This window comes from Rattus norvegicus, chromosome 13, assembly GCF_021556685.1.
Source record: "Rattus norvegicus strain SHRSP/BbbUtx chromosome 13, alternate assembly SHRSP_T2T, whole genome shotgun sequence".
NCBI lineage: Eukaryota > Metazoa > Chordata > Mammalia > Rodentia > Muridae > Rattus > Rattus norvegicus.
Window position 1 is genome coordinate 78,942,527 of NC_141546.1, and position 16,943 is coordinate 78,959,469.

The window sequence follows — 16,943 nt, forward strand, 5'->3', positions numbered from 1 at the left end:
ACATAAAAGATTAAAGAAAGATTAAAGAAAAAAAGGCAATGGGGATACAACTCCCAATGACTAACACTGAAAAATTACACCCCAACTATCTACCATACAGAATGAGAAGGGCTGAAGGCTACATGACGTGCAAAGCTTAAAAGGCATGCTGGACGGTACTGGTGAGCTAAGGAGGAAAGGGGGTAAGAAGGACAGTCTTTAACTGCTGTGGAAGCATAAAATAATGCTGTTCATTTATATCAGGAGTTTTACCTGTTAAAATTTTTTGACTAGCAGCTTTGTTTCTAGATCTATATACTATACTATCAAAATACTGCACCAAGTGGTAATGCAACGTTTTTTAACACAGCGAGCCAAGCATCCATCACAGAATGAAAAAAAATATTAATGGTATATTCATACATAATATTGTATAAAAAACAGGGCAAATGCATTGTCGTGACACAAAAAATTCTATGCATGGATAAAGAGTTTTAAATTAGCACCATAAGTTAAGTCAAACAAATTATCTTCAATTTTGAGAATTATTTCACATGAAAATAATTTACCTTATAATGTTAGCTGACTATGTTTGATTCTTTTTCTAATATGGAAAAATCCTAATTTAATCTAAAAATCTGAGTTGTTCATTAATCCACTTACATCTGACTTTCACAAACAGTTGGAAACAGTTTTCTGCAGTAAAAACTGTGTAAATGGAATTCTTTTATATTATTAACATGAACTGTTATACGGCGCACCCATCCCCTCCCCAGACTCACCTTGGCCTGTGGACTCCCATTCCCAACTCCTCACAGTCCCCAGCGGCATTTGGATGCATAGGAGTTTGGGAACCACAGTGTTTTCCCTCCAACCCCTTAGACCACATTTCACCTTCCCCAAAGCCACATTCCAACACCCCAGCAGCGAGGTGGAAAGGCGGGCCATGATTTAGGGTTAGGGTCTTTGAGGAAGTGATTATCTCATAATTGGGGTGCACACACACACACACACACACACACACACACACACACACACACAGCTACTCTATTTAGGATCCAAACTTTTTTCTAGCTTGCCACTACAGGCTATACTATTCTTTGGGTTTTTTATCTCCTGGCCAGGAACCTAATTTTACTTTTGAAATACCAATTGGTGAGTCTGTGGCATCAAGCAAAGGAAATTAAAAGAGGGTTGACTGAGACTGAAGACAGGCCTACAGCAGTGCTTCTCAACCTTCCCAATGCTGTGACACTTTAACACAGTTCCTCATGCTGTGGTGACTTCAACCATAAAATTATTCCTTGCTACTTCATAATTGCAATGTGTACTGTTAAGAATCATAATCGTAATGTAAACATCTGTGCTTTCCATGGTTTCAGTTGACCCCTGTGAAAGGGTTACTTGACTCCTAAGTTGAGAAACACTGGTTTATATGCTAAGGTGAAATGGGGGACAAGTTCTATGCCATTAATACAGAATACTCAGTAAGTAAGTTCTTCCATCAGCACTGTTCTGGGAAATGAAAAGGGAGCAGGAAGTGGAAAAAACAAAAAGGAGACATGAAGGATCTAAAACGAGAAAGGAAAAAGATGAACAAGAAAAATGTGAACCTCTTTCTACAACTACCCTTCACTTCTGTATGTTTCAGAACTCCTCCTCAAAATTCTACATTCTTCTGCAATTCGTCCTTCTGATTATTCCTATTCTAGCAGCAGTTACCACCAGATTGGGGACTTCAATTAAATTTATACCTTTCTGTCTCCCACGGCTGGGGTGGGGATCTTCTGTCAGTTGTAGGTGTTACTGCCATTTGGAGAAGAAATGTTCAACTAATCTTCCCATAAAGTTACATTCTAGTTCCTGGATCCATTGATCCTGTAACTCAGGGATATTTACATAAACTTCAAATTACTCTAAAACAAAAGTCACTGTACATAATACTTTTATAGGAAGATGGTAATTTCCAAGAACCCTATTCTACATGTTTAGAACACAGTCTTATTTCATAATCATGACGCAAATTCAACACTGTAACTTCTTGAAATGAAATGTATCTATCAATTTTAAAAGAATAAACACACATGCGTGCACACAAACACAGGCACATACTGTTAAATGTTGAGATGCATTGGTGACAGAAGGGTTGATGTTTGTATTAGAAAGACTTTAAATAAATGTAAGACACAGAAACATTAACTTTGCTCTAGGGCAGAAAAGAAAAAGAGGATTTCTGAGGAGAATGCTCTGACTAAGAACATAAAGATGGTAGGCAGGTAATGCCATAGGAAATGAAAGGAAGTAATGTAATATAGTGCTCTGGGTAAATGGTAATTATGAGCTGGAAATAATTCTATATTTTTTAAACAAAAATAATTAAAACCCTAAACCGTGCTCTATATGTTCAAATAATATGCAATAACTGCCAAAACAATCTCTCCCCTTTGTAGTGTCACTGGACCACATTACCTGTGCAGCTGGCTCTGTTGTCTGCTCAGCTAACTGTAAACAAGAATGAAAGGAGAAAAGGATGTCTTCGCACAAGCTAGAAATGATCTCTTTGTGTTTCAACTGGCTCCTTATAACTGACTGGTGTTTGAGGCTCTGTCTAAGGATAAAAGAGATAAATAAAATCACTAGAAGTGATAAGTAATCACATCAATTCAGGCCCATAGAGCATTTCAACAACACAATATATTATATTAAACATGGTACAATTAAGAGGTGTCAACTTTAGCTTTGAAGTTACAGGCTTGAATGGGTTACAGTGACTTTCCATCCTTTACACATGATTAACAAAGTGGCTTCTTATTATTCCTATAGCCAAGGATGTCTCTTCTCACCCCTGCCTCAGCATCTAGTAGCTGTTGTAGGCACTCTCCCTATTAACCCTTATTTAAGTTCAAATTATGTGATAAGTAAAATTAGGGTTGAACAACACAACTGTACATAACAGAGATCACTGTCAGCTCAGAAATGCCATACTTGATATTGGTAATTATCTAACAACAGTAGCAAGGCACATGATTCAGGCAGACTCTGTTCACGGTCCGACGCTTCAGTAACCAGCTAACTAGCTACAACTCTAGGGCTTGTTGTTGTTGTTGTTTGCTTGTTTGTTTTTAAGAGAGCTGAACAGAGGAGATAGTGTGGATTGGAGCTACATGTATAATATCTGGATTATCACGCTGGAGAGCCATGAGTATTTTATACAACCACATAAAATTTTTCAAATGTAATCTAAAACCATTAACTATTTAGAATATAGAAAGTACAGTATGAAAAAATCTTACTTACTTAATAATAAACTTCCAAGTATTGGCATGAAATGCTTTGTCCATACTGGAGATAACAGAGCAGATATCCATTAACGAATGAATAACTACAAGAAAGGATAAAACGACTCAAGATAATCAACTGTCATATGAAATGACATTCTCTTATATTTAAATGGATCAAGTGAATGTCTCAATATGTGACTGAGTCCATGTACTAGTTTGAAAATAACTGGGTCAAATAATTACTAAAAATAAAAGTCATACTTTTAAGATTTCAAAAATAATGAAATATTGATTCTGCAATTTTTATCTTCCCAATGACAATTAAAACCAAAAAAGTTCAGTTGAATAAAAGTTATATCCTATTATAAAATGTTCACTGGAATAAAAGTTCTGCCCTACTATAGTTCAAATGATCTATAGATTCGATTCTAATTCTAAAACCTGACACTACTAAGAAAACCTAACAAGAACTGCAATCAATTTACTACAACCAATTTACACTTCTGGTTGCATTAGCTAGTTTGTAAAAATGGTTCCAACTGCCCTTCCTGCAGCCACACTGGCTCTAGGTATAGGTCTATGACTGATAAAAGAACAACAATCAAAGGAAATCTAGCCAAGATTTGGTGTGCTGGAACTTGTCCTCCCTTGCTATTCCTAAGAGCCCTAAAGCCATTATAGTGATTGAGTCTGTTAAAATGCTTATATCGTCACCACAAAGGCTTCTGCAAACAGCCAGAAGTGAGTGAAGTTCTCAGCTGCAAATACACAAGTGAGCCAGGTGTACAGAAATTACTACAGAGAATCCCGGCCTAAGTTGCAAGCACAGGTAGGTTACTTACAGAGCAAAAAGTACTGTTTTGTAAGTGCACAAAATCAACCTGTTCTCTTTACACTAAAGTTAGGAATAAAGTCTTTGATTGCCTATATTACTCCATTATTTTTAAGATCCTAGATCATAATGTATTACTGAGTGATGAAATCAATGACATAGGTTATAATCAGTAACTCTGCTTTGTGCTGTTATTTGTGAGACAGGGCTTTACTCTGAGGCTCAAGATTCAACTAGAACTTGCAAGCCCTACTGCTTTAGCTTCCCAATGCTGTGTAGGCCTGTGCTATAACACCAGGCTAATAACTGCGTTAGCAAGTCTGTACAACAAAATAGTAGAACAAAGCCTTGGGCTTAATTCTCAGGAAAGAAACACAAAAAGTTAATAAGGTAATATATGTTAAATTATATATCATTATAATACATGTGTCTGGGTATACATGTATATGCTCATAAGCCCATACATGCACATAAAATTCCAGAAAGAAATTTGAACTCTCTTTTTTTTTTCTTCTTTCTTTCTTCATGCTGTGGGTTAAGAAGTAAAATCTAAAGGTTTCCTCAGAATATAGAGTATCTTAAAGGGTACAGTTACACACATCCTTTATTTGCTAAATCTTTTGTGTGGTATTACCTATTGTATATTTTACCTGGATACTTAGATCTATAATGAAGTATAAAAACTAAAGTTTACAAATTTAAAAAACTAAAAATTTATCTAGGAAGATTTAGATTACTTTTATACATGAGCAAGACAGCATGTATCAATAGAAACATTAGCTTGATGATTTAACCAATTAATCAACTATAGCCATTAGGCACCCTACTGTAATCAACAATTCTTTGCTCACCTTCTACCATTGTCAAAATGCTATTCTCATCTTCTGAAGGGCCCAGGCAAACCATGTCCAGCAGTTCCATCAGCTGCTTCTGGAGAGAATAGGCCTCCTTGAAGAGAGTCTGGAGAAGGTCTGACACCAGGTGTAAGCGCCCAGAATACACAGATTCGCTATTCTGATCACAAAGTATGAAAAGGAGAGAAACAATTAGATCACAAACAGCTCAAAATTCAAATTTTCTTTAATCTAGACTATCAGAGACTGATACAAAATGTAAAAAGTGCACATTTTTTGTACCGAATCACCACACACAAGACTATGACCAATTTGTTATTTAACCAGCAAAACACTGTAGGTTGAAGTCCTTATGCAGGTGAAGGTAGACACATGATGAAACGAGGCCTGTCACTGGACGAGAAGGGAGGAGGGAACAAGTTTTAGAAGGAGAGGGAGAAGCAGAAAGGAGCAGAGGCAACACAGAGGCAGAGGTAAACAATCCTCGCCATGCATCTCTGCATAGATACAGGTTGTTGTGAGTATTTCTTAAGAGATGGATTTCTATAGGTCAATTATCTTATCTAGGTGGGCGGTTTCTATCGTTATCAACTGGTTATGAGGTTATTGTGTGGATGTATTGTGGACTGAGAATTTAACATATAAATCTGAGTGATAAATTACGGTTTATTGAGTCCTGATTTCACCAGGTAGTTGGGAGTTTATACCTTAGCTACCAGGGGGCGGTTGCTGGGAGTGTGGGCAGAGTCTGTGGCAGGAAGCCGAGATAGGTCAGCCACTGCTGGACTTCTAGAACCATGATTTTAGGTTAGTTCCATATGGCTCTCTGGTGATGGAACCAACACCAGAGAGCAACGCCTGGGTCAGAGAGTACCAGAGGGCAAGCATAGAGTGGTGACACACTGGAATTAGCCACCACTGAGATAAAGATACCCAATAGCGCCGTGTGGCCCTATAGTGCCGCACTAGTCTGGGATAAAAGATTAATTTTGATTTAATATTTACCACAACAAAACACTGATAGCAAAAATTGCCTTTGTCCTATAAACTCTAAGCCTTCAAACTTTAAAGGAATGTTAAGATGGACTAAGTTAAGTAACCTCCCACTGCTATCTAACAGAACAATTTCAAGATTCCTATGGTTAAACACAAATATTTACCATTTTTTTTTCTTCAGGAAGGAGAAATACAACTCAGAAAGCCACTTTTTAGTCACCCATTAAATTATGTGTGTCTTCTCTCTACAGAAAAGTCTATCCCAGTAACATCAACTAAAATGTAAAATCTTATGCATAAACACTACAGCCTTCAACTCATAGTAATCCTTCAGCTTCAATCTCCCAAGTACAACATGCATGTATGGGGTACCATCTCTGCTACCAAAAATAAAAAGTGGTATACATACAAACATATATATACATACATACATACATACATACATATATACATACATACACACACACACACCTACTGATTCCAGGCTATTTCAACTCTATATTACTCACCTTACAGTGTACAAATGTACTTTTAATAATATGCAGGATGAATGAGGGAAGACTGTGGATATTTCCTAGAATGATAGATTCCTGTGTGGCACAGACATGATGAACACATCCTGTAAGACTTCCTATGATCTGCACCATTGTCTAGAAATAAGGGAAAGTTGATTAAAGATACACTTTTGTATATGAAATAAAGGAATTAGACAGCATTCTAAGTGCTGGACCCATAGCACTGAAAAAACACTGTGCCTCTTTGTTTTCAGAGACCTTCACTCTCAGAACATCACTTAGAATACTGACCCAGTTCAGGGTTACCATCTTGATCTGTCTTCTTTTTTTTTTTTTTTTTTTTCCTTTTTTTTTTTTTCGGAGCTGGGGACCGAACCCAGGGCCTTGCGCTCACTAGGCAAGCGCTCTACCGCTGAGCTAAATCCCCAACCCCTTGATCTGTCTTCTAAGATACCTAATGTAACATTTTATAAAAAATTCATAATTTCCATATGTATTTAAGTCCATAAATTTAATTCCAGCATTATGCCATTTCATAAATAATGTATGGACTGTCATTTTGTTTCTTGAAGGTATCACTCTTTAACCATGACTGGCCTCAACTCATAGTAATCTTTCAGCTTCAATCTCCCAAGTACATCATACATTCATCCTACTATCAAAAAAATAAATACAAAGTCACACACACACACACACACACACACACACACACACACACACACACACACACACACACACTCTTCCATTTTCTCTTTTCCAGACAGTATCTCCCTATATAACCCAGTCTGCTCTTGATCTCAAGCATCTCCTGCCTTAAGCACATCACACACCCAGCTCCATTCTCTTTCTAATACACGCACTTACTTGTAAAATGTTCCTTATGGTGATCTGGATTTCTAAATTTTGGCTGGAGAGTTCTCTGGCTTCACTAGTTAATTCACATATCATGCCATCAAACAACTGTATAGTCTGTGGAAACAAGTCAGCATATGAACAAGTAAAAGACATCATTAAAATAAAAATAAAGGTGACAGAATGGTCTGATTATTTGCAGTTATCCCTAATAACTAAGGATGTTGAACATTTCTTTAAGTGCTTCTCAGCCATTCAAGATCCCTGTTGTGAATTCTCTGTTTAGCTCTCTACCACATTTTTTAATTGAGTTATTTGGTTTTTCTGAAGTCTAACTTCTTGCATTCTTTAGACATGGATATTAACCCTCTATCAGATGTAGGGTTAGTGACGATCTTTTCCCAATCTCTAAGTTTCTGTTTTATCTTATTGACAAGTGTCCTTTGCCCAACAGAAGCTAAAGCTTTTCAGTTTCATGAGGATCTATTTATCAATTGTTGATCTTAGAGCCTGAGCCATTGGTGTTCTGCTCAGAAAAAATTTCCCCTGGGCCAATGTGTTCAAGGCTACTCTCTTCTATTAGATTCAGTGTATCTGGTTTTATGTTGAGTTCCTTGATTCACTTGGACTTGAACTTTGGGCAAGATGACAAATATGGATCCATTTGCAGTCTTCTACATGCAGACTGCCAGTGAGACCAGCGCCTTCAAAACTTTTGACCCAGAATTGTTCTTGTCTAAAAGAAAAGCAGGGACAAAAATGGAGCAGAGGCTGAAGGAAAGACCATCCAGTGACTGGGCCAATTTAGGATCCAGCCCATGGGCAGGTATCAAACCCTGACACTATTACTGATGCTATGTTGTGCTTACAGACAGGAGAGGCCCTACCAGCAGCTGACAGACAGAAGCAGATACTCACAGTCAACCTTTGGACTGAGGTTGGGGACCCCTATGGAAGAGTTAGGGGAAAGATTACCTCAGGAAAGGGGGATGGGGGAAGAGCACCATCTCAGAGGTGATGGGGAGCGGGGAGAACTCTGAGAGGAGGGGGGGGACTGGGACAGGGCAACATTTGGGATGTAAATAAATAATTAAAGAAAGAATGATCTGATTATTCATTAGTAAAACCTACCTACTATCATAGTTACTCACTGTTCCTAACTTAAAAGTAAACGTAAAAAGTGTTTCTACAATACAGTCCATAAACAATGCCTTGAGTTTGCTTTGCTTTTGATTTCTGTAGTATCAAATGTATTTAATATAAACAGAAAAAATCCATTCAAAGTTCATTTGGGGTAGCAAATGCAAGTACTAGTCTGTTAAATAAAAGACAACAACTTAAATCAACAAACACTCCAGTGGCATTTACAAGGGCATTTCTTGGTAGTGGCAATGAGTTTATACTGAATCTTGAATTAATTCTTTTATATACTTTGTTTGATTTTTTGTTTGTTTGTTTGTTTTGTTTGTTTTGAGACAGGGTCTATATGATCCCAGCTGTCCTGGAGCTCTCTAATGTAGACTAGGCTGGTCTTGAACTCAGATCTATCTACCTCTGCTTCTCAATTGCCAGGCTGTATTCACTTATATGTTGACTAGTTCACCTTTTGAAATATAAGAACCACTTTATAGTAGTAAACTCACAAATAAAAACATCAAGCATCTAGATTTATGTAGCTACTCAGTTATCCGGTCCCAAATTCCGCAATGAGCTGCTATACTACAGAACAGCTTTATATACAAAAAGCCTAGTTTTAATATACCCCTACTATTCTATGAAAAAATCTTAAATTAGTGCAAAGGTTGAACAATTTTTACTATTTATTTGTAACTCAAGTATGTTTGATATACTAGAAAAATAAGAGTTAAGAAAATTATAAATGGGGGTTGGGGATTTAGCTCAGCGGTAGAGCGCTTGCCTAGGAAGCGCACGGCCCTGGGTTCGGTTCCCAGCTCCGAAAAAAAGAACCAAAAAAAAAAAAAAAAGAAAGAAAATTATAAATGGATTATATAAAGTTGAGATTAGATTTTAATAACTTCTATGATGTATAAATTAACATCAAAACTGTACCTTTGGTAAAATTTGGGAAAACAAAGTCTCTTCTAGTGTCAGGTGGTTCATATGAGGCAAAAACATTTCAACAATGATTTTCAAAATTCCTATAAAGCAAAATAGCATTTTGTAAAACTATCATGTCATGTCAGTTAGTAAGTCACTGCCCTTTATCAAATATGAGATTATGTAAGTAATGTCAACCTAAAGTTTTGAAGGCTTTGATACCATATTCCACAGAGAAACTATTAAGCATTTCAGTGTAAAAAGTATAGTCGGAAAAAAAAAAAAAGAAAACCAAAACAGCAACTGAAGACAAGCTAAAAAGTTACCCAACAGGATCTAACACAATTAAAATCTGTTTTTTAAGAAACATAAGTTTCTAAGATAGTAAAAATTCCAACTTTAACAATTATATAAACAGGCATGCAAAATGACTTGTAGTTTGGCAGTTCCCATCATAACTTTTCTCTGAAAGTTACTTTATCTGTGTACAGGTTTGTATGTGTGAGTGCAGGCACACATATGCCACAGCATGCAGAGACATCAGAAAACAATCAAGATTTCTTATAAGGAGGTCTTAAGAAAACAGATAAAGATGAGAGTAAACATTTTCCAAACGACAAATTTGTCATCTAGATCTAGAGTCCAGACAAAGAGTTTTTTCTAACTTGATAGTATTTTCTAAATGGCACTAAACAAGTTAAGAGGCTGGATGTTATAACAGACTGACATGGTATTGTTATCTTGGTCCTATCACAGCATAACATTGAAATTTTTATTGTGCTAATACATCATCAAAAATTGAATTTAAAACTTAAAAACACTGTAATAGGAAGGAATTGGCTCATTTCATGTAACAGGAAGTTACTGAAATTACATAAAGAAAAGATTAAAGTTGAAGGTAATAGAAATCTGTAAAGTCTACTGGCATACATATACACAATACCATATACACAATACCATATACGCAACATAATCCTACTTACGGATATGGCATACATATACACAATACCACATACACAACATAATCCTACTTACGGATATGTTCAATCCAACTTTCAGAACACTGATACATAGAGTAAAATATAAATTAAGGAATAAATCCAAAAAGAGTGCTTAAATTTACCGTTAATCCCTAAGAGACTGAATTATGCCCAAGTCTCTGGCTTTACCTTATAACTTAACATTTATCACATAAACAAGGATTTTGTAAAAATATTTTAAGGAAGAAATCCTTAAATTACTTAGGGTTAAGGAACTTTCAAACTCAGTTAAGTTATAAAATATGTATGACTGATAGGAAAAAAGTACTGAATAATCCCAAGTTCCAGTTTCAGAAAATCTCCTTCACACTTCTATTTGTATCTGCATTAACCCAATTGTTATTTACATATCTATCTTACCAACCTTACCAAGTAAATCTTCTGCTTGCACGCTGTTACATCTATATACCCAATAGGAGAGGTAATAATAAACATAGCAAAAATAAACTTGTATGTCACTGAGAATTATTAGAAATATGTTATTGTAAAAGAACTCTTATACGTCAAGAAAATGGATACTCATAAATAAAAATAAACCTCTTCTGAACTTTTACTTTGCATATTTTATAACTATAATCGAAAAAAAGTAACCCAAATTTTTCAGTTTAGGAAGGTAGAATCTGTCAACTGGATCAATTCCAGTTTAAATTCAGAAAGCTTGCTACTCCACAATTAGGAATAAGCATGAAAATATTCAGGCTGGACAATATATAAGATGAAAAATATGAAACTGTAAGTGATAAGATTGTGCTCTATCGCACTTTCCTTCCATGTGTCATGTAGAATGAAAGTAAACACTAGCATGCTGAAAATGACTTAGAGACACCTAGGCGTTTCTACTGAACACATATGTGCCAGTCACTACCTGCAGTGGTAAGGACGAAACCAAATTCCTGCCTCTGTACTTGACAGTGCAGTGAAATGGGGGATAGGCAAATACGTTCTTTTAAGGTTCAAATGGTCTCCAGAAAACTGTAAACAGCACCAAATGTAATAGAGTACTAGTCAGTTTTGTGTCAAACTGACAGAAGCTAGTCATTTGGAAGAAGGGACTCTTGAGAAAATGCCTCCATAAAATTTGACTATAGGCAAGTGTACAGTGCACTCCCCACTCCTTAATTGGAAATATCCTTTCTCAAACAATATATCCTAATTATAGTTTCCCCTCCCTCTACTTCTCCTAGTTCCTCCCCACAACCCCTCCATCAGGATCCTCCCTTTCTGTCAAAAACAAGCTTCTAAGAGATAACAAAATGTAAAATAAATTACAATAAGATAAAAAAATATCAAATTTGAACAAGGTAAACCAACAGAAGGAAAAGAGACCAAGAGAAAGCGTAAGAATCAGACCCACTTGTTCACACACTCTGGAGTCTCATAAAAACACTAAGCTGAAAGCTGTAATACAGAGAATCTGGTGTAGTTCTTGTGTATGCTGGGCTTGCTGCTTCAGTCTCTCTGAGTTCATGTGGGCTTTGCTCACTTGAAGTGCATCTTCTTGAGGACTGATGTGGAAGAGCCTAGCTCACTTTGGACAGTATTCACTAGGCTGGTGGTCTTGGGTGCTGTAAGACGACGACTGAGGAGCAAGCCAGTAAGCAATACTCCTCCACAGGTCTCTGCTTAAGTTCCTGTCCTGACTTCCTTTAATAATGCACTGTGATATGGACCCTCAGGTTGAAATAAACCCTTTTCTCCCCAAGATGATTTTGATCACAGTGTTTTAACAAAGCAATCAAAACTAAAAAAGTTAGGTTTCGGGGAACTACTTAAAACTAAGGGTTGTGAAAAAGGCTCCTCTAAGAAAGTAACTCTGAGGAAGACCAGAACGAGAGGCTGAAAGGCTGGGGAACATACTGGCCTGAGAACAAAGACCCGGAAGGAGATCATCTTGATGTATTTGTGGACTGAATGTAGCTAGTTAGGTATATAGGACCAGTCAGGTTCAAACTATAGGGAACCTTGAAGACAAATTCAGAGTGTTTTCTTAAAATTAAGCTACACATAGAGTAGGAGAAAAAAAGTGAATTTTTTTTAACTCTAAACTTTGTTAAGAATGGATTATAGAAGAACTGTGAAGAAACAAGAAAAATTTTCATACTACAGATTATAAAGATTAGAATCACGGTAGAGAACAGGTATATTCAAGGAGTAATTTAGAATCAGAAATAACTATGTTGGTTGCAAAAAGTGTTCAAGGTTTACTTACAGAAGAAAACCTGGAAATGAGATCTGAGTTTTCAGTAGGTAACAAGGTAAGGTAGAAATGGTACTTAAATGTAGTAATGGTGCCTGCAATATTGAAGAAAGGGAAAAATAATACCTACCTTCATTCACTCTAAGCCTAGCAGTCTAGGAGACACACATTACATAAATAAACATCCTCCTGTTCCCAGGAGAAAATTCCATAAAGACAACCTTTGGGGGGGCACACAAAAAACCCAGCACTGCAGACTCAGGTTTGCTGAAAACCCAAGACTAACCTGTTTTGTGGAGCAAGTACCAGGCCAGCCAGGGCTACTTAGCAAGACCCTATCTAAAAAGTAAAACAATCCCATATCCACACATGAAGCATTTAAAACAAAAACAAAAAACAAAACAAACAAAACCAAAAAAACAGGCATTAGCACCACGTTGGAACTTGTTAATGTCTAAGGAATGCCTTCAGTGTGGTAGAAATACTTAAGTTATACTGTGAAACACCATTCCACTAAGTAATTAATGGTCTTTTTAGTTTTTGGACGAGTGAATGTCTGTCTCTGTGTGTGCAATTTTATATAGAAGGTAGGATTAAAGACATAAAACTAAAATCACTTTTTAACATGAAGGGAGTCGACTTCCAAACAGAAAAGCATTACACTAATTATTCTTTGCACCTGACTCCACAAAATTACAACTCGATTAAAACCAGTATCTGAAAGCCTTCTAACTTAAAAGGGAAACCGGCTCGAAAAGGGAAAGCATTTTGTTTACAGAACATCCTTTGAAGATACGGCACCACAAAAAAAAAAAACCCTACAACTACATCTTGCAGTTCTCACACTTCATCCATTTACGAAGCACCTGCGCTGGACGCTCCCACACTTAGGCAAGTGAGGCCTAGGGGGAAACTTGGGCACACAGAAATAAACAAGTAAGGCATGAGAGCACCAATCATCTTCAAAAGCTCCAGTCGCAATCGCCCGACAATGCCAGGCGCACCTACGCCTCAACCCACGGTCGTCCTCGCTCCCTCCAGGGTCACTTAGTATAAGAGGGTTCGAGTACCGGCCACAGACCGCCCGTGACCGGGAAACCACCAGAAGGCTCGCGACACGCCCCCCTCAGCACCCTCCAAGGATATGAGGAGCCGGGGCAGCACCGAAGGCAGCTCCCGACGGCATATCTCCTCCGGCCAGCTGCTGAGTTCCTCCAGCATGACCCCATTCGTCGCCACCGCACCGTTCTGCGACATTCTTACGCCCCCGGAGACGAACGAATTCGCAAGACTCCCGCCACAGCTTAGAACGCCTTCCCAGAAGGCTTTGAGAGAGCTCCGCCCACACCAAACCATAGAGAGGAGGACTCTCGCCCCCAGCCCTCGGAGCCCTCTCTAGCTGTTGGAGGACTCATGTCGCTGGTGTTCACTGTGAGCTGAAGGCAAGCTTCGCCAGGAGTTCCTTATGCGGCTGGCTTCTTTCACCCTGACGTCTGACTTTTACCGTGCAGAGACCAGAAGTCCTCAGGTTTGATATCCTCAGTCCCGGGGGACTTTGAGACTACTCGTAATCTCAAGAGTGACTTGGGCTGTAGCCAGGATTGACTATTCCACTGTGAGGTGAGTTCGAGTGTAGGCATGATTTCACTGGCTCGCATGCTTCCGTTTGAACAGCTCCTGCCAAGTGAACAAAGATCGCACCGTCCAGAAAAGTGCAAATTAAAACGGGTCTGGCATATTGCCGGAAATGTTTTTATACAAGCGATTATACTTTCTATAGTCCTTAATTCATCCCTCCAGTCACATAAGATTTAGAACTACGTACACATAAATATTCCGTTTGGATGAGTTTGCACACACCAGATCACACCTGTGTGTGTGTTTGAAAATGGATGTCCCACTTACCCAAATAAGACCTTAAACTGTTTTGCGAGGCTGAGATGAAGATACGTCGGAAATTTAGAGTATAGTATTCCTGGGCACAACGCAGCTAAACGACCAAGTAGCTAGGCTGTCCTGTCTAAATATCTTGGACTTTATTGTTCTGGTGAAGGGGGTTGCTGCTATAGCTGTTCTTTTGTTTGTTTTTATGTCTTATCTTCTACTTTTAAATACTTAAGGCATCTGTGCACTTTTCTAAATCACACACACACACACACACACACACACACACAGAGCCTATTTTTCTCTTTCTTTTAATCATTTTCTTTTTTTCCCCTCCCTTTCCAGGGCTAAATTGAAAAAGGAACAAAGGCATCTGAAACGTCTTTGGAACCCCCTCTGAATATATCTGGTGGTGTATAAGCAGCTAACAGACATTGGGCCCAGCAGAACTAATTGACTGTGTGGTCTCTTATGCTATTAAATTCTTTTTGGAAGTTGAAGCATCATCCTTTGATTAAAAACTGTGTGCAGGGATGGCCTTTCAATTCAATTTCAGTATAGAAGAAGATCTGGAAAATAAATTAACTTCCCTCGATGATGGAACTTGTGTGTTAAAAAGTCAGAAAGGAAAGGAGGACAAAAACCAGTCTACAGAACTGCCGGGCTTGCCTCAGGATCGCTTGTGGAAATGCTCCTCGCTGGGAAGTGCAGCTTCCTCTGAAGACACTGATAGCCCACCCAGTACCGCTGACAGGTCAGGTGTCCCAGAAGCATGTGAAAAACAGCCCTCCCTGAAACCTGCTAAAGAACACGTGATACCTAAAGATTGTGATCAGGTCTTAGAAAATAAGGTTTTGGAAATGCTGCCAGGTTCCCAGCATGTTAGCACAGCAGTAGTGAAAACCATCTCTTTGAAAGAGAAATTCCCTGGAGAAAACATAGTTTCACAAAGCTTTTCTTCTCATTCTGATCTGATTCCAGGTGTCTATGAAGGAGGCTTAAAAATCTGGGAATGTACCTTTGATCTCATGACTTATTTCACAAAGGCCAAAGTGAAATTTGCTGGACAGAAAGTGTTGGATCTTGGCTGTGGGTCTGGGTTGCTTGGGATAACTGCATCCAAAGGAGGGGCTAGAGAAGTTCATTTTCAAGATTATAACGGTTTGGTAATTGATGAAGTGACCTTACCTAATGTAGTTGCTAATGTCCCTTTGCAAGGTGACAGCAATGGCATAAATGAGCCAGCTGGGAAAAGACAAAGGAAGTCAGAAGTAGCCCAAGAAACATGTAAGTGTCGGTTGTTCTCTGGGGAGTGGGCTGAGTTTTGTAAGCTTGTATTAAGTGAAAAACTGTTTGTGAAATATGACCTCATTCTCACTTCAGAAACCATTTATAATCCAGATTATTACAGCACATTGCATGAGACACTCCTCAGACTATTGAGTAGGAACGGCCGGGTGCTTTTGGCCAGCAAAGCACATTACTTTGGTGTTGGTGGTGGTGTTCATCTCTTCCAGAAGTTTGTAGAAGAAAAGGGTGTGTTTGAGACTCGAACACTTGAGGTAATTGATGAAGGTCTCAAGAGGTTTCTGATGGAAATGACTTTTAAGTGCCCCAGTTAATATGCATATAACTCAATGGCATAATGAATTAAAAAGAATACCCCAGAACTTGTGACTGTTCAATTTCTATTTTACTGTTAGCTTTTTCTGAAAATATGGTGTTTGTATGTTTTTGCTTACTGAAATAATAAGCCAAGTATGGTAGTATCAGCCTTGTGTTTTCTATGTAAAACTACAAATTTCCCTGAGAATTTAAGGAGCCCTTGAATCACTCTGTGGGAAAAGTCTTTCCCCATCTTCATTCTATTTGTCCTCTCTACAGTCTCTAACACTCCATAAACATGTTCCCAGGGAATACTCCGACTCCTTACCAAGCTTATGAATCTCTCTGCAGTCTTTGTTAGTTCCTTGTCTCCCTGAAGCGCCTGGCTAGATCGTTAAGGACTTGTATCCCTGAATAATACTGACCTCAAGCATTTGGTCAAAGGCCTATGTTAACTCAGAAGACTTTATTGATTTGCATTATGTCAAAGTGTTAGCACACTAGGCAATTGGCTGCATTAAGTTAGATGGAGTGGTTTGTATATGCTTGGTCCAGGGAGTGGCACTATTAAAGGGTGTAGCCCTGTTGGAGTAAGTGTGTCACTGTGAGTGTGAGCTATAAAACCCTCATCCCAGCTGCCTGGATGTCAGTATTCTGCTAGCAGCCTTCAGATGAAGATGTAGAACTCTCAGCTCCTCCTGCACCATGCCTGCCTGGATGCTGCCATGTTACTTGCTTTGATGATAATGGACTGAACCTCTGAACCTGTGAGCCAGCCCCAATTACATGTTGTCCTTTATAAGACTTGCCTTGGTCATGGTGTCTGTTCACAGCAGTAAAACCCTAACTA

The 16,943-nt window shown here is 38.3% G+C and overlaps 2 protein-coding genes across 12 annotated transcripts in view; one reads left to right on the top strand and one right to left on the bottom strand.

Moving 5' to 3' along the window:
- Positions 1-13,960, bottom strand: part of Firrm (FIGNL1 interacting regulator of recombination and mitosis) — a 43,969-nt gene extending 30,009 nt beyond the window's left edge. For 5 of the 10 annotated variants that reach the window (XR_015635318.1, XR_015635321.1, XR_015635322.1 and 2 more), the window contains exons 1-8: positions 13,751-13,960; positions 10,403-10,442; positions 9,380-9,468; positions 7,322-7,426; positions 6,452-6,592; positions 4,944-5,106; positions 3,277-3,361; positions 2,449-2,587 (exon numbers count right to left, since the gene is read on the bottom strand). Coding sequence is in view for 3 of the 10 variants with exons in the window: in NM_001429949.1 (NP_001416878.1) it covers positions 2,449-2,587; positions 3,277-3,361; positions 4,944-5,106; positions 6,452-6,592; positions 7,322-7,426; positions 9,380-9,468; positions 10,403-10,442; positions 13,751-13,861 (873 nt within the window). In the remaining 7 variants the exon portion in view is untranslated. The remainder of the gene's footprint in view (positions 1-2,448; positions 2,588-3,276; positions 3,362-4,943; positions 5,107-6,451; positions 6,593-7,321; positions 7,427-9,379; positions 9,469-10,402; positions 10,443-13,750) is intronic. The other 5 variants (XR_015635323.1, XM_087581374.1, NM_001429949.1 and 2 more) reach the window with 4 other exon arrangements.
- Positions 13,961-14,017: 57 nt separating this feature from the next.
- Mettl18 (methyltransferase 18, RPL3 N3(tau)-histidine) lies at positions 14,018-16,158 on the top strand. 2 transcript variants are annotated; one of them, XM_087580949.1, is made up of 2 exons: positions 14,018-14,132; positions 14,834-16,158. In XM_087580949.1, the coding sequence occupies exon 2, from the start codon at positions 15,022-15,024 to the stop codon at positions 16,108-16,110; it is 1,089 nt and encodes a 362-aa protein (XP_087437075.1). In that variant the 5' UTR covers positions 14,018-14,132; positions 14,834-15,021; the 3' UTR covers positions 16,111-16,158. The 2 variants fall into 2 exon arrangements, with proteins under 2 accessions (XP_087437075.1, NP_001020839.1); NM_001025668.1 differs by having other exon boundaries at positions 14,045-14,224.
- Positions 16,159-16,943: the final 785 nt, after the last annotated feature.